Below are 25,773 nucleotides of genomic sequence, written 5' to 3' on the forward strand. Positions count from 1 at the left end.
ATCACCGACCCCCACCTGGACCCCCTGCAGTTCGCCTATAGATCCAACAGGTCTGTAGACGATGCTGTAAACCTGGCTCTCCACTTCATCCTCCAACACCTGGACTCCCCAGGCTCCTACGCCAGGATTATGTTTGTGGACCTCAGCTCTGCTTTTAACACAATAATCCCAGCTCTCCTTCAGGACAAGCTTTCCCAGCTGAACGTGCCAGACTCCACCTGCAGGTGAATCACAGACTTCCTGTCTGACAGGAAGCAGCACGTGAAGCTGGGAAAAACCATCTCTGCTTCCTGGACCATCAGCACTGGATCTCCTCAGGGCTGTGTTCTTTCTCCTCTGATCTTCTCCCTGTACACCAACAGCTGCACCTCCTCTCACCAGTCGGTCAAACTCCTGAAGTTTGCAGACGACACGACCATCATCGGTCTCATCTCTGATGGAGACGAGTCTGACTACAGGTGGGAGACAGACCGGCTGGTGTCCTGGTGCAGCCAGTACAACCTGGAGCTCAACGCTTTAAAGACAGTGGAGATGATAGCAGACTTCAGGAAGAACCCACCCCCCCCTCACCCCCCTCACCCTGGGAGACTCTACAGTGAGCTCTGTAGAGTACTTCTGCTTCCTGGGGACCATCATCATCCAGGACCTCAAGTGAGAGCTGAACATCAGCTCCCTCATCAGAAAAGCTCAGCAGAGGATGTACTTCCTGTGGCAGCTGAAGAAGTTCAGTCTGCCAACAAAGATGATGGTGAACTTCTACAGCTCCATCATCCAGTCCATCCTCTGCTCCTCCATCACCATCTGGTACGCTGCAGCTACGGCCAAGGACAAGGCCAGATTGCAGCGTATCATCCACTCTGCAGAGAAGGTCATCGGCTGCAATCTGCCCTCCCTCCAGGACCTGTACGCCTCCAGGATTTTGAGGCGTGCAGGAAAGATTGTGGCAGACCCCTCCCACCTCGGTCATAAACTGTTTCAATCTCTCCCTTCTGGAAAGAGGTTTCGGTCCATCAGGACCAGAACCTCCAGACACAAAAACTGCTTCTTTCCCTCTGCCACCATCCACATGAACACACCCCAAGTCACCCACCCTGCTGCTCCATGAGAACAGCAGCAGCTTTGATCAGTTTTACCTGTTCAGAGAGTTTAAACATCTCATCAGAGCTACAGAAGATCTGTGGATAAAGTTGTTCTGTTGTTGTTAACGAGACCATCAATACCAGGGATTGTAGAGTCTGAAACATCGTAGATTAATGATAACTTCTGATACTTTAAAATATTCTACCCCTAGTGGTGACAAAACACTTCTTACACGTGATGTGTCTAGCACATTTATTTTTGTTGAATTATTAAGGTCTGGAATGATGTCATCAGGATCATTTAAATTAGGTAAATTTAAATTAAGTTGATCCAAACTTAATCAATAAACCTGATCAGATTCAGTAAACCATTGATCCCTGAGGGGAAATTAAGTGACATTAATGCTGTTCTCATACATCTTTATATGACATGAATACCGTATTTTTCGGACTATAAGGCTCACCGGTTTGTTATTATTATTAGGGTCCGATGTCCCAGAATGGGACAGAGGAACCTATTGTTTTCGCTTTTATTTATCATTATTATGTACCTCCCCACTTTGAACGCTAATTCGACCCCCTAAAAACGCCCGAAAACTCACCGAAAATTGCACGCACCTCGCGCCTCCAGAATGCAAAGTTCAAAGTGCTTCATATTTGATACACACGATGACCGTACAGCCCCAAACAACAAATGATAACCAAAAACACCCACAATGCCTTGCGCTCTCAGAGGGCGCCGCTTCTTGGGCCGTCCTACGCCAGCAGCTCTAGCGGCAAGACGACATGTCGTGTTGACTTCAAAACACTGTAGGATGAATCTTATTAGATGGAAGCACATTGCTATGGAAAATAGAGCAGCCTGTGAAAAGTGGGAGGGGCCTATCATGACACAGGAAAATCCTTCGCCATAACTACGCTGTTATACGAAAACGCTTACAACTCCAGGCCAATTCCCAAATCCCCAACAGTGGTATACGTGACCGTGGGTTACCGCCCCCGGCCGCTTCATCGGACCCTATGACGCCGCTCGCAGCTTTAATTATTATTATTATTATTATTATTAATAATTATTAAGACGCATTAAGCGAAATAAAATAGTCAGATAAGTCAAACTTTATTCAACTCATTAGCAATAACTGTCTACATTGTTCAGGTTTAACACATAAAATACAGAACAATACACTCACTTTTTCAGTTCAGTATGTTGAAGTAGCTAATTCATATATAAGGTGCACCTGATTATAAGGCGCACTGTTGATTTTTGAGAAAATTAAAGGATTTTAAGTGCAAATACGGTAATTAAAATGGAGCAGTCAGAATAATCCATGTCACTACAATTTATATCTACTTTTTAATTGTATCTTACTCATCATTTTAAATTACATTTTTATTTTTGACATCCATTTTTGTTCAATTATAGTTTTTTTTTAATTATTAGTATTTATTTTTTTTCCTCACAGAACAACTTATATTTTCTTTTTAATTAAAGTGCCTTTTTTCTCTCGCCAGCCCTGAGTTGGATTTTCCCGGTAACAGGTTTGAACTTTTTACCACCGCCATGTTCAGCTTCCAGTCCAAAAAGATCTACCTATTCATGTTCATGGGCATCCAGCTGGTGGTCATTGCCCTGCTCTCCAGAGAAGCATACAAGAAGAGTGTCACGTACTTCATCCACATCTTACGGAAAGACAAGGCTTCCATCCCAACAGGACGTAACCAGACGTCTACAGCAGTGGTGGCAAATGGAGGAGACGTTTACGCCAACCTTTCCCGTCTGTCCACAGCTCACAGCCAAGGGGAGATCCTGACTTACTGTCCAAAGACCTCGCCTCTCATTGGTCAGTGAGCTTTATTCATGTTTGTGTTCAAGTGACCAGAAAAGAACCAGAATTATCAGATGATGATTGATGGCTAATTTCTTTAAGATGATTTAAACGCATCACTTTTGACTTCCAGATAATGTTGTTGTGTATATAATTATGTATAGCAGACATGGGCAACTGCCACTCTGTCTAATTTTGTAAATGCACAAAATGCTTCCAAAAACACAAAAAAAATACACAAAACAACAGTAAATATATACAAATATATTTTAAAAAACAATAACAACATACAAGACAACAACCAATCTACAAAAATAACTTAAAATGTACAACACAACACCAAAAGTACACATTAATGACTTCAAAAACACAAAACGTAAACACAAACTCTTTTTTTCCTGTGTTAATGCTAAGATTGGGCATCTGCCACTCTGTCTAATTTTGTAAACAAATAAAATAGTTTCAAAAGTACAAAAAAATACACAAAACAGCAAATATACACAAATGTATTTAAAAAAAAATAACGAGACAACAACAAATCTACAAAAATAACTGAAAAATATACAACACGAGATCAAAAGTACACATAACGTCAACACAAACCATTTTTTTTTTTTTTTTTTTTTTTTCCTGTTAATGCTCTGATTGGGCACCACTCTGTCTAATCTACCTATAAAAGCAAGAATGTTCTGCGTGCGTGTGTATGGAGCGAATATCTCACTGACACGGTGTCTGTTAGACCTGAAACTTTGTCAATTACTTCTAAATACCCCAAGTGTGTTTATTCATTATTTTGGAGTAATTTGCTGTTGCAAAATGTTCAAAACGTTCGTTTTAAGATTACGGCCCTCTCGGTATTGAGCGTGGTATTGAGCGCGCTACTTCCGGTTCCTGGTTCATGTCGTCACTGTGTCGCAGTTTGTTTGGGTTTAAAAAAGAAAAGCAGCTTTTTTGTACTGCTAAAAGTTATTTAAGTTAATATTTCAAGATTATTTAATATTTCATGGTTTTATAAAATGATTCCCGTCATCCCAAACTTCCTTTAAATCGCGGGTCGTGGACTCCACTTCCTCCTCCGTCTCCATCATTGTGCCATGTCATCAGCATTATCAGAGCTTTCTGAATAGGTCATTTCAAACCGTCAGCCACTGGTGAGTCTTTTGCCGACAAGTTTCCCATTGTTTAAACCATTTAACTGCTAATTGCTAATTAACGCACTGTTTCACTAGAATTGGTATTGAACTCAACCCGTTCAATACTCCATCTGGAAAACTGTGGATTCTCTTTAGTGGTGCGCAAGGAAGCTAAGCTCTGACCATTCGGTTCGAAGTTAAGCAATGTTTTTGTTTACAAAAAAAAACAAGGCAAGGCAAATTTATTTATATAGCGCATTTCATACTCAAGGCAACTCAATGTGCTTTACATGATAAAACATTCAATTGTTTAAAATCAATAAGAACATTTAAATCAATAAGAACATTTAAAATCATCAGTAAAATCAATTAAAATCATCAGTAAAATCATCATTACATCAACAACATGACAAAAAATCTCTCTCTCAATCATATGCAGTAGAGAAAAAAAGTGCCTTTAACTTTGATTTAACAATGTTCACATTGGATGCTGACTTCAGCTCAAATTGTAGATAATAGCCGAATAGCCGAATTGTAGATAATACTTTACTCACTCATGTAATTTGGAGATTTACATTTTGTTTTGCGCAGTTTTGTTACCAGTACTTTTCTGATTGTGCTACAATGGCTATGGAGTTTGGTCATCAGAGTTTCAAACATTTCACGGACACACACACACAACACACACACACACACACACACACACACACACACACACGCACACACACACACACACACACACACACACATGGTATTTATAATAAAAAAATATACTAAATTAGTAAAATAAAACAAAATACTAAACAATATTTATATTATTATGAACAAAAAGTACACAAAACAACAACAAAAATATATAAAAAGGCTCCAAAAACACACACAACGACTCCAAAAAACATTTATTACAAAAAAATACACCAAACAACAAAAAATGAAAATGACTCAAAATACACAACTAAATACCAAACTAAATATTTATACAAAAAATACACAAAATGACAACAGAAATGCACAAAACTACACCAAAACATTTACAAAAATACACATAATGACTCTAGAATCACTACGATGGCAAAAAAAAACAATAATTGTACAAAAAATGTACAAAAACACAGCAGAGATACAAAAATACACACAATGACTCCAAAAAACGTACAGAAAAATACACCAAAAGAAAAAAAATATATAACAATGAGTAAAAAAACACATTTATCATGCACATGTCCCATAAATTTGAACCAGAGAAATCACACACGTTATTTTACTTTTCACTTGCAAATACACCCCTTTATAACACAACAGAGTGCTGAGTATGTACACCTCTTTGTACATCCAACCTTCAAACACATACTCATTTGGCCATAATTGACAACTCTACTTAAGCTCTCACGATATGAATACATACTTTTGACGGGAACTGTACTAGTTATTTTAAATAAACAGCGTACATAATCTGGCTGTTTTTCTCTTGTTTTCCCACTTCCCGTCTAAAGACGGCAAATTCCAGATTATCTTATGTCTTCTGAAATAGGGTTCTCAACCTTAGGGTCAGCAACCCATTTTGGGTTGCTAGACACTGGGAGGGGGTCGCCAGATGCCTTCAAGAAACGAAGGATATTTTTTGAACAATTTGAGCCTTTTTTGCATTTTTGCTTATTTTTACTCTTTTTATGCAACAACGCCAAATTTGCCATATTTTAACCTTTTTTCATCACTTTTTATGACCATGTTTTGGCTCCTTTTAATGCATTTTTTCCACTTTACTCCCATTTCTGTCAGTTCTCCTTGAAATTTCAAAGCCTTTTCTGCACATTTTTCTACTTTAAAGACATTTTGGACACTTATAAACCCTTTACACCATTTTTTCACCTAATGTCACATATGTTGACCCATTATTGTTACTTATAACCTCTTTTCACCATATTTCATGCTTATTTTTTATGCTAATGTATCCACATTCACAATTTGTCATGCCCATTGTTTGCCAGTTTAAACTAAGTGTTTCTACTTTTTAAATGACATTACCCCAACCCCTCCTCCAAGTTCTGCCACTTTAAAGCCAATATTGTCACTTTGAACCCTTTTCGCCTTTGTCACGGCAAATTTGCGGTTGACCTCATTTGGAGACATGATTTATTGCTCTGGTTGAATGATGGAGTCCAGTCGAAAGATGATGATTTTATAAAAAAGATTTATTATAAAACTAAATAAAAAAGAGTACAAAGATGGACAAAAATTAGTGACCGCCCGGGCGGACGTCCGATGATCGAGGGGCCCACAGTTCTAACTCATCACGTATATTCCCCCTCAGTCCCCCTCCCTCCTCCCCCCAGGAGATAAAGAGGACAGAGAGGAGAGAAAGAAGAGGGTGAAAAGAGACAGTTTCTTCTTAGGTCAAAACAGCCAGTTCTCTGGTATCTCCTGATTGTCAGCTGTGCTGGAGGTGTGTGCGTGTATGAATGGATGTGTATTGGGTGAGTATGTGTGATTATGTGAGTGTGTGTGTGTGTGTGTGTGATAATAGAGGATGCCTCTGTGTCTGGCATGTGTTTTGGGAAGATGACCTGACCCAGCTAGAAGTAGAGCAGGAGGCACAATGAAAGTTACAACTTAAGGCTTAAAGGAATAAGATACATGAGTAAATGTATTTACAAACCTTTTTTTCTGTTTGTTTTTGCCCACTCTAATTTTCATCTTTTAAACTATTTCTATGGTTTTTAAAATTCCAATTCACCATATTTTCCACCATCTTTGGTCATTTTTAACTCATTTTATTTCTGAGTAAAACAATGATTTGCATCTTTAAGATGACAATATACTATGGCACAAATAATACTAAACTTCCTGGATAACAGTGGATATTATTTAGATGAATTAATAAATGTGGTTATGACAGATACATAGAACAATGGACCATCGTTTTACTGACTTCATGGATGGACCCCAAAAATCTCTCCCCTTTATTCCCCCTTATAGATGGTCCTGTCTCCACATGACTGTTCTTCAGTGTTCATGTCTGTGTTCACCCACCTTCAGCTACAGTGGGGGTCTCCGCTCTCTGGAACCTTTATTTTAAAGGTCACGGGCTGAAAAGGTTGAGAACCACTGTTCTAAGATGATCCTATCAGATGGTCCTGTGATCTGATATAAGCTCAGAGTGAATTAGTCCTAATAATCAGCTCTGAAACGGGTCAACATTAGTAAATATTAAACTTGTTCAATATTTACGACCAAAACTCCTCGTGTGTGTGTGAGGAAAGCTGACGACTCCCGTCTCATTAATCCTGTGATTTGTGACGTGGAACGGAATGTAGCCAATCAGGAAGCAGCTGACTGAGAAACGCTTAATGCTGCATTCAATGGAACTCCACAATTCACAAGTTAAAATTCCCGATTTCTGAGTTCAACTGAGTTCAGCAGCAGCACGTTGAAATCAAACATGGCTGACTGCTTTAATATGGGATTTTCTTTCAACTTCAGGTGGCGTTCAAAGTTACTTTTTCAGTTAGGAGGTTGGAAAATGCAGAGTTCTGAGTTGCTTGGAACGCAGCATTTGATCACATTGTTTGATCACGTGTGTGATTTTGTTTATTCATACTTCATGTTACTATAACTACATTCATCGTCACCTTCACCAATTCAGCAAATAACGTTTAGCTTTAAAGTAAGGCTGGAACAAAGATTAAAAAAAACAACTTTAGCTCAACTTGACTCAGAGATCAAAATTGTCCACACCAATGGTGCTCGCTCACACACCACGTGATCTCCCTATGCTGTGAAAAAATTCTGGTGAGAATCCTGAACAGATAAAACATCTCTTCACATTTAGAAAATCCTTATATGTGGACCTGCTTAAGTCAAAGCTTTAATCAGTTGGAAATCTAGCAAAGGAATCTGGGAGGAGGAAACAACCACAGCCAGTTATTCTGCTTATTGTGCAGGAATCAGGCCTGATAAAATATTTGAAGGAGGTGTGAAATGCACTTAACACAGTCTGAGGCTCTGCACAAATCAGACTTTTTTCAAATCCGACCCAGAAATGTTTTCATATTTATTGTGTAACATGAACGAGAACACAAAATATCAGATTTTTTCTCTCCCCCCAAGAAAATCTCAATTATGCAGTTTTCCCATTTCCATGTTCCATGCTGTCTCAGTTCCATTTGCTTGCCCTAATCAGCTGCAGAGCTGAGTGTTTGAAAGACGAGCAGAAAAGTAGCTTTAAAATAAGAATATTTTGTTATAGAAAAATTGACTTGTCCCACCGTGACACTTTGTCTCTATTTGCTTCTATTATTTGGCTGGAGCCAAGACAAGGTAAGGCAAATTTATTTGTATAGCGCATTTCATACTCAAGGCAACTCAATGTGCTTTATATGATAAAACATTCAATTGTTTAAAATCAATAAGAACATTTAAAATCATCAATAAAATCAATTAAAATCATCAATAAAATCAATTAAAATCATCAGTAAAATCATCAACAAATACATGACATAAACAACATGACCAAAAATCTCTCTCTCAATCATACGCAGTAGAGAAAAAAAGTGACTTTAACTTTGATTTAAAAATGTTCACATGTGATGCTGATTTCAGCTCTGCTGCAGTTTGTTCCACTTCTTTGCAGCATAACAACTAAAAGCAGCATCACCATGTTTACTGTGAGCTCTGGGCTCCACTATCTGATCTGTGTCCATAGATCTGAGAGACCTGCTGGGTTCATACCTGACTAACATGTCACTGATATATTCTGGACTAAACCCATTCACAGATTTATACACCAGCAGCAGAACTTTAAAGTCTATTCTGAGGTTGACTGGGAGCCAGTGTAAAGACTTTAAAACTGGACTAATGTGTTCTGAACTCTTTGTTCTGGTTAAGACCCGAGCTGCAGCGTTCTGAACCAGCTGTAGATGTTTGATGATCTTTTGGGGGATTCCTGTCAGAAGACCATTACAATAGTCCAGTCTGCTGGAGATAAAAGCATGGACCAGTTTCTCCTGATCTTTCTGAGTCATTAAACCTTTCACTCTGGAGATGTTCTTTAGGTGGTAGAAGATGTTTTTGTGATAGATTTGATCTGATGCTGAATGTAAGATCTGAGTCAATCAGAACACCAAGGTTTTTGACTTGGTCTTTTAAGAGTCTTTTAGACTCAGATACTTGCTGACAGCAGTCCTCTTTTCCTTGTTACCAAAGACAATCACCTCCATCTTGTCATTGTTTAGTTGAAGGAAGTTTTCACTCATCCAGCAGTTTACTTTTTCTAAGCAGTCACACAACACCTCAATGGGACCATAGTCATCTGGGTTCAGTGATAGATATAGTTGTGTGTCATCTGCGTAGCTCTGTTAATCAACCTTACAGTTCTGTAAAATTTGTCCTAAAGGAAGCATATAAAGGCTAAACAAAAGGGGTCCAAGAACAGATCCCTGAGGAACCCCACAGGACATTGGTAATCTGTCAGATTCAAAGTTTCCAATGCTTACAAAATAGCTTCGCTCCTCCAAGTATGACTTAAACCATTGCATTACTTTTCCATTTAGTCCAACCCATGTTTGCAATCTGTGCAACAAAATTGTATGATCTACAGTGTCAAATGCAGCACTTAGATCCAATAGAATGAGAACAGATACTTTTCCTGAATCAGTGTTCAACCTTATGTCATTGATCACTTTGATCAGATCAGTTTCTGTGCTGTAATGAGAACAAAAACCTGACTGAAATTTATCAAATATTTTGTTGAATGTTAAGAATTGACTCAGTTGGTTGAAGACCACCTTCTCAATGATCTTGGCCATGAATGGAAGGTTGCTGATTGGTCTATAGTTAGCCAGTATAGAGGCATCCAGTGTTCTCTTTAACAGAGGTTTCACAGCAGCTGCTTTCAGGGATTTTGGTACGGTGCCTGATTGGAATGAGCAGTTAATTATCTGACACAAATCAGTGACAATTGGACTTTACAACAGTTTTAAAGAAGTTTGAGGGGATTGTGTCAAGGCAACACGTTGATGGATTCAGCTGCTGAACAGTTTCCTCTATTGTTTTTGGGTTCACTGTAATAAACTCTAACATTGTAGTTGACTCATCCCTCAGTGGTTGAAGCTGTTAAAGCTTTTTGTGATTTTGTTTGACCTTATTGATTGTATTTTTTTTATTGAAATATACAGCAAATTCATTGCATTTTCCAGCTGACAGTAATTTAGGGGCTATCTGATCTGGGGTTGTGAGCTTTTCAATTACAGAAAACAACGTGTGAGAGTTGTTGACATTTTTGGCAATAATTTCAGAAAAGTATTGCTGCCTTGCTTTGAACAAGCCATCACTGAATTTTCACAGACTTATTTTGTATAGTTCTAGATGAATTTGGAGTTTTGTTGATCTCCATTTACGCTCAGCTCTTCTACAGTCAGACTTCAAATTCTGCATTATCTCAGTCCTCCTCCAAGGTGTTTTCTGTGTGTTTGGTTTTCTCTTAGTTTTGATTGGAGCCACCACATCTATGACATTACAGACTTTTGTATTAAACTCATCCAGAAGATCATCAACTGTCTCAGCACTCAATGTTGGTGTCATTGCTATGGCTTCCATAAACTGTGCACTTGTGTTGTCATTTATGTACCTTTTCTTTAAATACACAGAAGTAGGGGGAACAGATGTTACAGTCTCTGGGTCAAAAAAGACACAGAAATGATCAGATAGAGCTAAGTCTCTTACATCAACAGCAGAGATATCAACACCTTTAGAGATAACCAGATCCAAAGTGTGACCTTGAGTGTGTGTCGGACCAGTCACGTTGTATAGGACCAAAAGTGTCCATTAAAGCATACAGTTCTTTGGCAGTATTGTCCATGTTATTGTCTACATGAATATTTAAGTCACCTGTTATTATTAAAAAGTTGTATTCAGTGTTCAGTGTTTGTTTCCCTGAGCCGTGTTGGTCCACTGGTGATCTGTGTGAACACACGTGTCATCCTGCCTTTGTCCGACTGGTTTTAATGTCACTGCAGGCGCTTTTAGCATTTTTGACCTTTAGAATTAAATGGTGGAGACTGAAAACCCTGATCCTCTTTGTTGTTTGGAGATGGAAAAAAACATGTGTCAGAGGAACCAAGAGTCACATATTAAGAAGGTTAAGATGAGGTTCATCTGAAGAATCTCCTCATTCATTACAAACAAACTCAAATGTCTCACAGCAGGCGTGAAAAGACTCCACAGCGTTCCCTTTAGCTTTAAGAAAGAGATATTTGTTTATGCATGTTTAATACTGTACGATATAACCCTTTATTGTTTATATGGATAATTTAATGTGTGTGGTCTTGGTCCCACTCTGTAGCTAAAATATGACAAAGCTAGCAGGCTATTCTGCAGTATCTACTACTTGCACATGAGCGATAAGTGTTTAGTTTAGAACCACAAAGATGCAGATAATGGATGTTATGTAATGTGGAGGTGAAACGCTACTTTTTTCACCCAGATTGGGTCTTTGGAGCGACCAGAATCATCAATAAGTCTGGTTACAAACTGTGACACTACACCTAATACGACTCTTCCAAGCAAAATAGCTGCAATCATGTCTCACAAATGGAACGTTAATTTACCTCCTGCTGCTCTAGAAGGACTTTTAAAGAATAGACCTTAACCAAACCTCTACTATCATATATGATCTTATGGAGCTTGCCAGTAAAATTCACTACAGGTACGGTGTAAAATGATAGCAGTAGCCATTATTGTTGGTTCTTGTGCTCCCTGGTGGCATTTCCACATACACATTTACAAATCAGAACACATGACAACACCATATGTAGCAAAAGTCACAAATAGTCCTTCATTGAGGAGATTCTTAAAGAAGTAGTACCTTTTATTTTGGGATTCTTTTTTTCATTTATTTTTATTTATAATAAAATGTATAATGTATAGCAATTTTCCATTCATTTCATGCAATTTTGAGGAATAAATAATATATTGGGATATATATTATCATGATATAAATCTACCTATATCATGACATAAGTTTCTCCATATCGCCCAGCACTGTGCGTGTGTGTAGATGTGTTTTTATTTTTGTTTTTTGCAAAAATGTGTACTTTCGATTAATTAAAAAAAAACAAAACAATGCATTTCTAATTAAAAAGACTTAATGCAAGTTAAGAAATAAATTGTTGACTTTATTAAAAATATATGTTTTTGTTTGTTTTAATGTTTTTAATAAGGAAAAAAATAATAAACCAAAAATTACAACAAAAACTCACAAAAAGTGGAAAAAAAAGTCAAAATTATGGGAGATAAATATGACAAATCATACAAAGAACAAACATTACATTTACAAAACACAACAATAAATACACACAAAACCAATGGCAAATTGATAAAATAACCAAAAACACACAATGACAACAAGAGAAAAATCTACAAAAACACCAAGAACAAGAACACAACGATCAAACACAAAAATGAGAGAAAAATATATTAGGTGACACAACATTTTTTTATGAACTTTTCTTTGATTTTGTGTTTTTTTGTTGTCATGCTTTGTAATTGGATTGTTGTTTGTGTGTTCTTTGAGTATTTTTATCTTTAATGTTGTGTGTGTTATTTGTCGTTCTTATTTTGTTTTCCTTTTTCTATGTTTTTCTGCATTCTTTCTTTCATATTGTGTTTTCATCATCATTTGGTATGTTTTTCTCTTATTTTTTGTGTTGTCAATACGTGTGTTCTTAAACATCTTGGTGTCACATAGTATATAAAAAAATGTTATTGATTACAATGGAAGGTCAAAGAACTGTCTTTTCTATTGTCTCACTGAAAACATGTATTCAGGGTAAAAAGGGTTCATTCTGTGTATTTTATGAACTAAATGAATTGTTTCCTAAAGGTTTGTTTTTCACAGCTGTTAAACTCAGTCCTTTGTTCTGCCCTCGTGTCAAACTCTTAATTTGAATGATTCAAATCTCCTGGCTGTGGTTCCTCTGCAGTCGGTCGCATCAACGTCAGAATCCATTCGAACTTCACCATGCAGGAGGTGCAGAGGAAGAATCCCCTGGTGGTCCGCGGGGGACGCTACAGGCCGCCGGACTGCGAGGCCAGACACCGCACGGCCATCATCATCCCTTACCGCGACCGTGAGCACCACCTCAAGGTCCTGCTCTACTTCCTCCACCCGTTCCTGCAGCGGCAGCAGCTGAACTACGGCTTCTACGTCATCCACCAGGTCACATATTTATTAATCAATTTATTATTAATAAGAAATTACATTCATTAATCTGCTTCTACGTCATCCACCAGGTCACATATTTATTTATTATTTGTAATAATGTTAATTCATCTGTTTCTACTTCATCATCAGGTCAGATATTTATTAATTTATTATTAGAAATAACGTTAATTAATCTGCTTCTACGTCATCCACCAGATCCAAAATTAATTCATTAGTTAAATAAATAATAAAAGTTACCCAATTTATACCTTTTAACTACATTTACATTACAACTACATTTTTAGTACATTAATAGATTCACTTTCTCCATCAGAGAGAAATCACTACATAACAAGAACACTACTGGAACCATATGTTAAAACCTTTCCTGTTGAGTCTCCCCACCGTGGTTGAAAGACACAGGGGAGATATGTATACTCCAGGGCCGGAGGCTGCTTTTCCTCCGGGGTTAACTCCCGTATGACTCACGCTCATCAAAGTTGGTGCCGTCACGACCGCGTATAAAGAACAGGTTGTGTGGTTGTCTTAGAGCTGCACTTTTTTTTTTTCCGCACTGTGAACAAATCCTCACTATCTATTCCGGTCGCCGTGTAGGACTCTCTCATAGGCATGCACACACCTCTCTCCTCCATAGCTTCCTTTCCACACACACCTGCGCGTGCAGCCACACTACGTCACTCACATTCACGCACTGAGTTGCCCTACCAGAAACACATTCAAGTCAGACACATCTCACAACACTACCTCCACCATGGACTGGTAATTAACACAATTTACCATTCCATTCAAATTATATAAACTGGTACACAATCCCTTTTTGGTAGGCCTCAAATGTGAAAAGATAGCAGTGTCCAATATTACACACATTGACATATTAAGGCAGGTAGGTAAGTCAAACTGTATTAACCAGTGTCTACTCAGTGATAACATTAGCACATTTAGCAGTGAACACATGAGTGGAAAAATATACATAAAAATGAAAACATCTCTATTTGGAAAGAGTATAGAACACATACACGACACCTATTCTTTGGCGACCGGGAGCATTACCGACTGACTAATCTTGTAGACAGGATATAACACTTAAAAATGGAATAAAGTGCATTCATATACAAACATTCTCTTCGACTTTTTTTCCTTTCTTTTTTTAACAAATGCAGAGAACTTTGTGAACCACACTAGTGTTCAATTTGTAAAATTGTCTAATGCAAATATGATCCTTTTAAGTGACTCACTCAGTAACCCAGTCCCCATACCGGTCCGGTCCTTTGTGCCAACTTTTGGGTTGTAAAACTTGCTGAGCCTGGCACTGTGACTCTTCCACTTCACCCCCACCATGGTCAAACATCACATGGGCAGAAGTGGATGGAGGAGTCAAGATCTTACTGGAATCATTATCAAATGGAGAAGCGAACTTGGAGTTGTTGGGGCTGTCACTTGGGGCAGTGGAGAAAAGACGATGCAGGCTGAGGTCCTGGTGGTGGCAAGATCTCAGATGGTGTCCAGCTCTGAGCCAGGACCCAGGTGTTGTCCAGGAGCTCGCGGCTGCGGTAGTGTTTCAGTTGATCGTGGTGGACGACTTTGACCTTGGCTCTGGGGCTCTTCTGGATCCGGTAGACTAGATCATCCAACTGTCCCATAACAAAGACAGATCCTTCATCGGAGGGGAGGAACTTCCTGACTTTGTTTTTTACATGGCGTGTTCCTTTGATGAGATACCACACAGCATCTCCGACCTTGTACTGTGAGTGGCAAGCGTTTTTGTCATACTGTCTTTTCGCACGTGTGACTGACTCACCCAGGGCTTCTCGAGTGATGTTGTGAGCCAGTTCCAGCCACTTGCGCATTTGTTGTATGTACTCTGGGGCTGAAGGTGCATTGTCTAAGTCCGGGGGCAAGCCAGCCATCAGGCCTACTGGTTCACTTATTTCACGTATCATATAGTTGGGGGTAAAGCCAGTAGCACTGTGCTTGGTCGCTCTGTAAGCCATGACTGCATATGGGATCATCAAGTCCCAATCCCAGTGACAGTGCTCTGCAGTAGAGGCCAGGATCTTTTGGAGGGTAACATTAAAACTTTCTACTTGGCCGTCTGAATGGCGTAGTGTGGGTTTTCTCAATACCAAACAGACGACACATTTCTTGGAATACCTCTGATTCAAAATTACGTCCTTGGTCGCCATGCAGAGAGTGAGGCATTCCAAATCTACACACCCATTCTGTTGTGACAACGTGTGCCACTGTCACTGCCTTTTCGTCTGGGAGTGGAAATGCTTCACTCCATTTCATAAAATACTCTTGTATTACGAGCACGTAACAGTTTCTGTGATCTGTTTCATTCAGTGGGCCCATAATGTCCAGCGCAATGCGCTCCATGGGAGCTCTAACCCTGACCATTCCCATGGGTACCTGTGGAGTTTTGCGGGGTCTGGCTCTGCATGCACAGTCAGCACAAGTCTGGCACCAGAGGGCCACATCCTCCCTCATGTGGTACCAGTAGTATCTGATTTGCAGTCTGGCTACAGTCCGTTTAATACCAAAATGGCCACCTACCGGACCGTTGTGCATCTGACACATAACATTGGGTTGCATTTTCTGTGGTAGGACAATTTGAGGATAGAACTGTGTGTCTTCCAAGCAGCAAAAGTGATGGAACAGGACCCCATCTCTAAAGTACAGTCTTTTCCATTGACTCCAATATGTTTTGGTGACTGGGCTGCATGGGGAGACTGTGTTCCAGTTGGGGCGCTCACTGCTGGCCTCCAACTATCTGTGTCAGCAGCTTGAGCCTGGCAAAACTCCTCCACAATCCAACCAGGAAAGAGTGTGGTCTTGTTTACATTAGCCACATAGACAGTCAGTTAGTTTTTTTTAATATCTGTATTCATAAAGTTGTCTGTGCTTACCCCCACTGGACTCACAACTGTAGTTATCGGGTGTGTCCCCACCCCCACCAGACTCAGCAATGGTGATGCCCAACTGCTGTTGCTGCGGGTGGCAATGCCGTTCTGGAGGCTCTCACGGATCTGCTGGTCTGCATTCTGCTGTTTTTCCCCAGCAATCCGACGAGGGGGCTGCTTCACTGGAGCTCCAGGCCGGGTTATGATGTTGTGTGAAATCAGACAGAGAACAAGAACCCACCTCAGTCCAACGCTTACCTGCAGTAGCAGCAATAAAGTTAAAGGCCACTGCCTTGCCAAAGTTTGCTGGCTACCAGCGTGATTTCTACAGATGGAGGAAAGAATGGGAGGCTCTACAGAAGCAAGGGGAGCCAACTGGCTCGAAAGAGGTGAAGAAATTTCAGCTACTTGATAGCCTTGATGACAAAGTAGCCAGAGATCTTCGCCTCTCACCATACAGCTCATCAGACGAAATCTTCAGAGTACTTGAAAACAGGTTTGGGAACCAAGCCGCCATTACTCTTGAGATTGTCGAGGAGTTACAAGCAACTCCACCGGTCAGGAGCAACCATCCAAGGAGGATTCTCGAACTCATCCAAACAGTGGAAAAGGCCCTCTATGACTTGAATGAACTGGGAAATGTAGATGCCATAAAGAACCCACTAGTGACTAAATCCATTGAGGGCAAGCTGCCTGAAACCCTGAAAAAAGACTGGCTAACCTTTACTGCTGACGTAGGGAACGCTGTTAATCACCAGAACCGCTTTGATAAGCTCATCTCATTCCTGAAGTCCCAAGAGTCCATATACAAACAACTCGATCAGCTGAGGGATGTCAGTGAGCCTGCAAAGGAGAAGAACACATTCCTAAAATATACCAGAACAAGGACAACCGAGTCCAGTGGTGAAATGGGATGCATCATTTGCGGTGACCTAAAGCACAGGAAGAAATTGTTTTTCTGCAGGAGATTTAGGACCAACCTCAGACCATCTGAGAGGAAGAGTGCAGTAAAACAGCTCAAAGCTTGTGAGAGATGCCTTGAAGTCCACAACGGTGACTACTGCAGAAATATGAAATACCTGTGCAGAAGTGACGAGTGCAAGGACCAGCACCACTTTCTTCTCTGCCCAATTTCCGAAGGTCAGCCCGAAAGAAAACTTCGACCCAGTCCAGAGAAAGCTGAGGGTAAAAGGTGCACTTAATTCCAAGAAGAGTTTCTCTCCAAACTTTCACCTGGACTTGCGCAAGATTGTCGAAATGCCTTCTGCAATGTCATATCCAGGGCATGCAAGTCCACTGCGGCGAGGAGAGGTCTTTTGGAAGAAAATGGTTTGATGGAGTATCCAGTGATCCTGATGCTTCTTGACATCACATCAAACGATGGAAAAAAAATTGGAACCCTCATAGACCTTGCATCAGACACGAACTACATAACACATGAAGCTGCAAGCAGATTAAACCTTAAAAGTGAAGATGTAATGCTGGTAGTTTATGGGGTTGGAGGAATGAAAGTGTCTGTCTCCACTAAACGCTACCTTCTCAAGATACGCGTCAGTACTCCGAGAGGTACTCTTAAGTCCCACCAACTGATCTGCTATGGGCTTGATAAAATTGCAGAGGTCCACAGACATGTTAAAGCTTCCAAGTTGCAAAAGATCTTCCCAGATGTTTCCCTCAAAGACCTCAAAAGACCTAGGGAAATACAACTTCTAATCAGCCACAAAGAAGGCCAGTTGCCGCAGAAAATTCGTTCAGTTGGTGATTTAGTGCTCTGGGATGGCCCGCTTGGCAAAACAATCGGAGGCGCACACCCGGACCTCTTTGAAGAAGTCACCTTAGCAGCGCATATGTCAAAAACACACTTTGCTAGATCGATGAGAACTGCAGCAGTCAAGTACAGTGAACTCACTTGTAGAAATCCCCCCTCCTGTCTGCCCCTTGATGAGCTCCACACCCAATCCAATACAACCACAAGCAGCAAAGATTTTCTGAAGTGGTGGAAGTGGGAAAGCATAGGAGCTGCTTGTGTATCGCAATGTGGAGGGTGTCGCTGTGGGAATTGCCAACCCGGGGGAAAAGAAATGACCCTGGCTGAAGAAAAGGAGATGGAGATGGTGAGGAAAGGCTTGACGTATGTGATCGGAGACCACCATAGTCCTGAACCACACTGGCATGCCAAATATCCATGGACAGTTGATCCAGAGTCTCTACCCAACAACAAGAGAGCAGTTGAAGCCACATTTCTCAGAACAGAAAAGCAGTTGGCAAAGGAACCAGAATGGAAGAGAGCCTACACTTTACAGATCCATGAGATGATTAATCGCAAAGCTGCAATAAAACTGTCCAAAGAAGATCTGCAGGGCTATACTGGTCCAGTGTGATATATAAGTCACCTGATCGCACCAAATCCACATTCAGTCTCCACCCCAGTAAGGCTTGTATGGAACAGCAGCCAGAAGTACAGGGGCCTAAGCCTGAACGACATACTGATTAAAGGTCCTGATGTCCTCAATCCGATCAGAGCTGTCCTGCTAAGGTTCCGAGCTGGTAGCTTTGCTGCCCTTGGTGACATCCGCAAGATGTATAACTCTGTCTGGTTGGAGGAGAGAGAGACCCACCTGCACCGCTTCCTGTGGCGTGACAGCGAAGATGCTGAAATAGAAGATTTTGCCATAACTAGGGTCAACATTGGAGACAAACCTGCAGGTTGCATAGCCCAAGTCGCCATGCGAGAGACTGCCAACTTGACCCCATTCAGTCACTTCAAGGAAGAAAAACGTGTGCTGGAGGAAGACACATACGTCGATGACATCCTGACCTCCCATAATAACCTTGACCACTTGAAAGTCCTCACCTCAAATGTGGAGCAGATCCTTAAAGCTGGAGGGTTCATCATGAAACCTTGGGCTTACTCCGATCAAAGTGGGAGGAAGGCTCAGGGAGGTACCAAGATGGACTCAAAGACTATGATCCTGCCAAACCAGCTTAAAGAAGGGGACAACAAGGCCCTTGGTCTGGGTTACACAATTGGAGACGACAAACTGCATGTCATGGTTGCAGTTAATTTCTCCAGGAAGAAGAGGAAGATACGACTTGGTCTGGACTTATGGAGGGAGGAAGTGAGGAGAAAAACCCCCGACCCACTCACTAGAAGGGAACTGTTAAGCCAAGTTTCTGGTCTCTATGATCCACTTGGCCTGGTAGCCCCTGCCAAGCAGAAAGCGGCCATCCTGATCAGAAGGGCTTTTCAAGAAGCAAAAGTAATGTATCACAGAGAGGACACCTGGGATGCTGCTTTGTCGAAAGAACTCAGAGAAGACGCCATAAAACTCCTCGAAGAGTATGCAGACTTGAGCCAACTCAGATTCACCAGACCCCTGACACCAAATGATCCATGTGCAAAGGCAAGTGGCATCACTTTCTCTGACGGCAGTGAGCATGCATACGGTGCTGTACTGTACTTGCGTTGGAGCTGCAGCCATGGTGTTGTCGTGAGGCTAGTGGAGTCTAAGGCCAAGCTGACCCCTCTTGATCACAAGGGCGACCCCGTGAAAGCAGAGATGTGCGGTGCAGTCTTTGCAGCCCGGCTAAGAAACTACTTCCAGAGACACTGCCGTATTAAAGTTGAGAAGTGGTACCACTTGGTTGATAGTCAAACCGTTTTAGGCGCAATACAACGTGAGAATTATGGCTACCAAACCTTTTACGCTAATAGAGTTGGAGAGATCCAGAACAGTACTGACATTCAAGATTGGTGGTGGATTCCGGGTTCGGTAAACATAGCTGATATTGTCACTAGAGGGGCCAGCCCGAATGACCTTACTGAGGAATCCGAGTGGCAGATGGGTCCAAAGTTTCTTCAGCTTCCTGAGGATGAGTGGCCGAGGAAATCAGCCAAAAATGTCGCTGCTCAGGCTAAAGACAAGATCACCAAAATGCAGAAGAAAACCTTTGTTGCTATGCTGCAACTCAAAACACAAAGTCCAAACAGTGACCAGAAGGCAGCGGCCAATTCAAATAATACACCGGCAGCAGTAGCGGTCCGAGAGCAATTGGATGTAAAGCGCTTCAGCAACCTAAGGCGGCTGGTCGGGACAATAGCGTGGACCTGGAGAGCCGCAAAAAAGTTCCTGCATGGCAAGATTAAAGACAAAGAAAAGTGGGAGGTAGTACCTTCCTCTGGTGTCATCACAGTGAGAGAAAGAAAAGATGTGTTTCTAGACCTGTGCCTGGCAGAACAGAATTGTGTGCATTTTCCGAACACAACAACTGATAGGCTGGTTGTCTACAGAGATCCAGCAAATGGGCTCCTGATGTGTGGCGGCAGGATCCAAACCTTCAAAAAGGACAGCAAAGCTGTCCCCTTGCTCCCTTTCCATGCCTGGATCTCCACCCTCCTGGCCCGAGAGGCACACAATGAGGGACATGATGGGATAGCAGGAACTTTGCTACAGATGCAAAAGAAAGCATGGGTCATCAAAGGGAGAATAATTGCCCGAAAAGTTGTCAACAAGTGTGTTGTTTGCAGAAAGGCAAATGCAAGAACCTGCAGACAAGTGATGGGAGACTTGCCCGAAGAGAGGTTGGGACCAGCTGCACCCTTTCAATTCACATCTGTTGACCTGTTCGGGCCATACCAAGTAAAGGACGACATCAAGAGAAGAGTAAGCATGAAAGTTTGGGGCGTGATATTCTGCTGTATGTCAAGCCGAGCCATCCATGTTGAACTAGCAAACACGCTAACAACGAAAAGTTTTCTACTTGCGTACCAGAGGTTCACTTCTGTGCGAGGTCATCCCCAGAAAATCTGGTCGGATCCAGGGACAAATTTTATTGGAGCAAAACCGGTCCTGGAGGAGATGTACACCTACCCAAGCCAGCAGAACAAAGAGTCGCTTGAAGAATATGCTGCCAAGAGTGGGGCCGACTGGATGTGGCAAATCCTTCCTGCCGATTCACCTCACCGAAATGGCGCTGCTGAGGCTGCTGTCAAGGTCACCAAAAGAGCACTGCAAAGTCTTGGTAAAGGAGAAGGTCTTACTTTCAGCGAATTCCTGACTGCACTCAAACTAGCTGCCAACCTAGCAAATGAGAGGCCTATCGATGCCAGAGTACAGAGTCGTGAGGATCGCGTCCTGTACATCACGCCGAACACCCTGTTGCTTGGTCGAGCCACGCAGAGTGGAGACTTCAAAACGTTCGACTATGCCACCTACCCATTCAAAAGGCTGCAGGAAGTGCAAAATCAAGTTAACTACTTTTGGAAGTCCTGGAGTCAACTTGCAGGCCCAAACCTGTTTGTTCGCAGTAAATGGCATACCACTGAAAGAAACGTTGCCAGTGGAGATGTGGTTTGGCTTTGCGACCAGAATGCACTAAGAGGCCAGTTCAAGCTAGCAAGAGTCGTCAGCGTGAATGCGGATCCTAAAGGCATCGTCTGGGACGTCCACGTAAAGGTCTCTCCAAGTGTGTGTGCATCAAGGACTCTGAAGCCTTTCGCCAAAGAACCTAGACCCACGGGAAAGGATTGCCAAAGTACGATACTTCATAGAGACGTCCGGCGGTTGGTGGTTCTTCTGCCGGTCGAGGAACAAGGTGGAGACTTCGGGAAGCTCCAACAAGGGACTTTAATGAGCAGTTTTCCAGTTGTTTAGTGCGGCCTTCCCGACAGTGCCTGCATAAAGACCGAGTGGGAGGTGTTCTGCTAAACTGCATGTGAGCTGCCTCTCACCCTCCTGCTAGGCAGGGGAGGGGCCAGGTAGAAGTCCTTCCCACCGGTGAGTGAGCACACCTGAGGGTGATAATGGCAAACCAGTGACTGTGGGTGAAGCTGAGACAGTAGCAGTGCTTAGCTCCAGTGGGAAAGTGTTCTGTCCCCTCACCTGGGACTGAACTTACTGTGAGGTTCAAAAGACTCTTTAAATGATTGGATGGGCAGCTGGTAAGCGCTGAGAGATAACTTCTGTTTATCGGACAATTCATTAGACTTACGACGTAAACACTGCTAAAATGGAAAATTGAGTTGAATCCATTTATTGTTCATTTCTATAAAAGTGTTTGTTTAACAGGCAGTGAAAAAATGTTTGAGTTTGATACTTGTTTGTTTAAGGGGTTATTAAATTTATGTCTGGTGCAAAGTTAACTGTGTTGGTAAAACTATATACATATAAGTATAAATAAGATAAGATTAAATGGTTAAAAATAGTTTATTAAATAAGTAGTTTACAATGATTTATATTCAGTAGAAATATTAAAGCTGTTGAAAAAGAGACATGAGTTATTAAGTATTAAGTTAACTTTCTTTCAACAATCTGGGTTTACTAAATAGGTGGTAAAAAAGAATAATGATTGTAAAGAGATGATTTGTTTCTTTGTTAAATAAATAAAATAAACACTAAGTTTACGGTACAGGTTAAATATTTAAAAATGTGGAAGTTAAAATGATTAAGTATAATGGACTTATATTGACGGTTGAAACCCTGTTTAGAAAGTGCTACTTGTTTAAAAATCGGATAACTGCATGAATTATGTGAAAAGAGTTAGAGTTGGAAAGCTAAAGTTTATTTCTTTGAATGAATGGTTGTCTGATTATTATTGTACTGTGTATTTTTCTTTCGAGGTTTTTCACCTAAGGCTGAAGTTAAAGCTAAGGCTGAAGTTAAAGCTGAGGCTAAACTGATGTGCAAACCTAAAGCCATTATTTCAAAATAAAAAAGAAAGAAGTAAATGAACGTCTGGTTCTTGAGTGAAATCCGGGGCAAACATCCAGTAAAGAGAGGTTCCATCAAGTCAGGAACAGCACAAAATTAAGGAGGACTTGACAGACATTGTAGAAAAATAAGCAATCATTAAATAACTTGATCCTTATGTTTGAACCAGGAACACATTCTTTCACTTTTCTTTACTAACCTGCTCAGACAGCCAAGGGAAACGAGCCTGAATTGGGTGAGCAAAAATTCTTATCCCTTCTCCTGGAGCCCATATTCACACCTGTGATTTTTAATAGGAACAAGAAGACAAACATGAACCCTTCACATTCATCAAGACCATTTAGAAACTGTACAACAATAAATAACAATAAATAAAACCAGCAGCACTTACTAAGGAAACCATTTAGCACGCTCCACTCTGGGCTACTCTTCAGCTTTCCAGCATCGCAGCAGAAATACGTCTGGATGGCATCATCAAAATCCTGTGGAGAAATAAAAAAAATGTATACATAAGATGAAAGACAGCTGTTTGAGATTTGAATATACTTGGGTTGTTTCTCATATTTCATTTTATTATAGTAGAAAGTATAGCCCTATATTATACATTTAATTTATATGCATCTTACATTTGATTTAAATATTCACTTTACTTATTCAGATTTAGATTTTTAAATGTAAAACTTACATTTACAGATGCTTTCTCCTGAGTTTTGATGCGGTGAAGTCCTCGATAATGTCTTCAAAATCCAGGGAAGTTGTAAATCCATTCTCAATTGCCAACAGGGCAAATGCATTCAGTTTTTTTTCTGTTACCGTTGCTCTCCGGTATGTTTTTACTCGTTTCAACAAAGAAAATGATCTTTCTCCTGAACAGTTTGCAATCGGTAATGTCAGATACATGCGAAGGCAAATGTCCACATTAGGGAAAGCATCCCTCAAGCCTAGCTCTAGGAGCTTCTTGTACATGGCCATGACTGATTCTTCATCTTTTACCATTGAGATGAACTGGCAAAACTCTGCTGTAAAGTCCTCCTCAAGATCCTGGGGGTATATTTTCTTCAGCTTTTCTGTGGCTGCACAGATTTGTTCAATGTTCATTGATTTCGTTTTAGTAAGGAAACCAAATTTCTCCTCCACAATTTTGTATGCGTCTTTGCGTTGTTTCAATTCTTGTGACAAGAAGTCACAGATGACATAATGTGTGTCAATCAAGAATGCTTCACGGCCTGAGCGCCGCACCTCTGGACCTGCAGACTCACCAAACATAACTTTCTTCACTCGTCTCCTTTGGCTATCTGCTTTGTATCCCTCTGTCGCTGTGGGAGTCTGGGCCTCTGCTTCATAGACATCAAAATCATTTCTGGCCTGTCCCATGTACTCTATGAGAGAACTGTACAGAAAAGGAACAGTACATACATCAATTTGTACCTGTTGCAATGCTTTGCTGGTGAAATTGATTCTTCTCAGCAGTTCATCCCACAGTCATAACTGTCATAACTGCAGTTTCAAGGGTCTCCATCACTGTTATTAATTGACTCGCCTCATATTGAGCAGCTCTGGGGGTTCCATGGTCAACTTTGATTTCGTTCAAAGCATCCTGTATAGCTTTGTAGCCAAATCTCAGAGATTTTGTTGCATCAGCTCTTGCAGACCACCTTGTGCTGGAAAGGCTCTTCAGTGTCAGACCTCGCTCACATTTTGTGAGATGGGCTGTTAAAATCTCCCACCGCCGAGTTGAAGCTGAGAAGAAGTTGTAGAGATTTTGAATGAAGCCAAAAAATGAAATTGCTTCAAGGCAACATTCTGCTGCACATGCACCAACTAAATTAAGAGAATGTGCAGAACATGGTATGAAGTCAGCATTAGGATTCTTATTTTTTATTCTTGCCTGGAGTCCAGAATATTTCCCTGCCATGTTACTAGCGTTGTCGTAGCTCTGCCCACGACAGTCCATCAAATCAATGTCCAGTTCTTTTAACTCAGATTTGAGTGTTTCTTCCATGTGTTCTGCAGTATGCCCATGTAGTGGTATGAACTCCAAAAATCTCTCGACAGGTTCACCACTTTTCTTCAGGACATAGCGAATTATCAGAGCAAGCTGATCAACATGTGTGATGTCAGGTGTTGAGTCCACAATGATGGAGAAATACTTGCCATCTTTAACTTCTTTTACAATGGCATGCAGAACTTTCTTAGCCATCAGCTGGATAAACTCATCACAAACTGTAGAGGACAGGTAACTGGTATGTCCCCTGCCCTTATTTCCATATCTGGCTAGATGTTCTGACAGTAGTGGATCAAAGCGACTAATTAACTCTATGCAGCCCAAAAAGTTCCCATTGTGGGGTGATCCTACTAACTCATCGTCCCCACGGAAGGGCAGTCCTCGTGAAGAAAGAAACTGAATAGTTGCCACTATACGTTTCAAAATGTTGAGCCAGTATGCTCGCTCAGACTCCTGTTGCTGTACTATGTTTGAATCTATGCGTGCATTTTTATTTCCAAGTGATGATAGACTCAGCACAGCAGTGCGATGATCCATACTATTTTCATGTTCATGCAAGCGATTAGCACAGTTTTTCCAGTCATTAAATCCAGTGACAAATTGATTGTCTCTTATACTGAACAACTTGCAGCAGTAACAGAATACAGTGCCAGTAGACGGTGAGTACACTAACCATTTTCTTGACAGGGTTTCTCCATTAAGCTTTTTTCTAAAGAAATGTTCCTTAGTTAAGCTTCGGTTAATGTCTCCATATTTCCTCTGTGATGCAGAGAAATCTCCAATATTTTGACAGGGATTGTTTAGTGCAAAGTACTCACGCATCCTGTCATCAATTTGGTCCCACTTTGCAGGATCAGATGGGTAGCTTGCTAATACCCTTTCTGGGTCTAGAGGCTCCTG

The 25,773-nt window shown here is 41.1% G+C and overlaps 1 protein-coding gene across 1 annotated transcript in view; it reads left to right on the forward strand.

The window, feature by feature from the left end:
- The first annotated feature begins 2,595 nt into the window (after positions 1-2,595).
- The window catches only part of LOC114478466 (beta-1,4-galactosyltransferase 3-like), a 34,300-nt gene continuing 11,122 nt past the window's right edge, over positions 2,596-25,773 (forward strand). The window contains exons 1-2 of the mRNA XM_028471564.1: positions 2,596-2,920; positions 13,017-13,252. Of these exons, the coding sequence (XP_028327365.1) occupies positions 2,641-2,920; positions 13,017-13,252 (516 nt within the window). The 5' untranslated portion in view covers positions 2,596-2,640. The remainder of the gene's footprint in view (positions 2,921-13,016; positions 13,253-25,773) is intronic.

Source organism: Gouania willdenowi, chromosome 16 (assembly GCF_900634775.1).
Source record: "Gouania willdenowi chromosome 16, fGouWil2.1, whole genome shotgun sequence".
Classification (NCBI taxonomy): Eukaryota; Metazoa; Chordata; class Actinopteri; order Blenniiformes; family Gobiesocidae; genus Gouania; species Gouania willdenowi.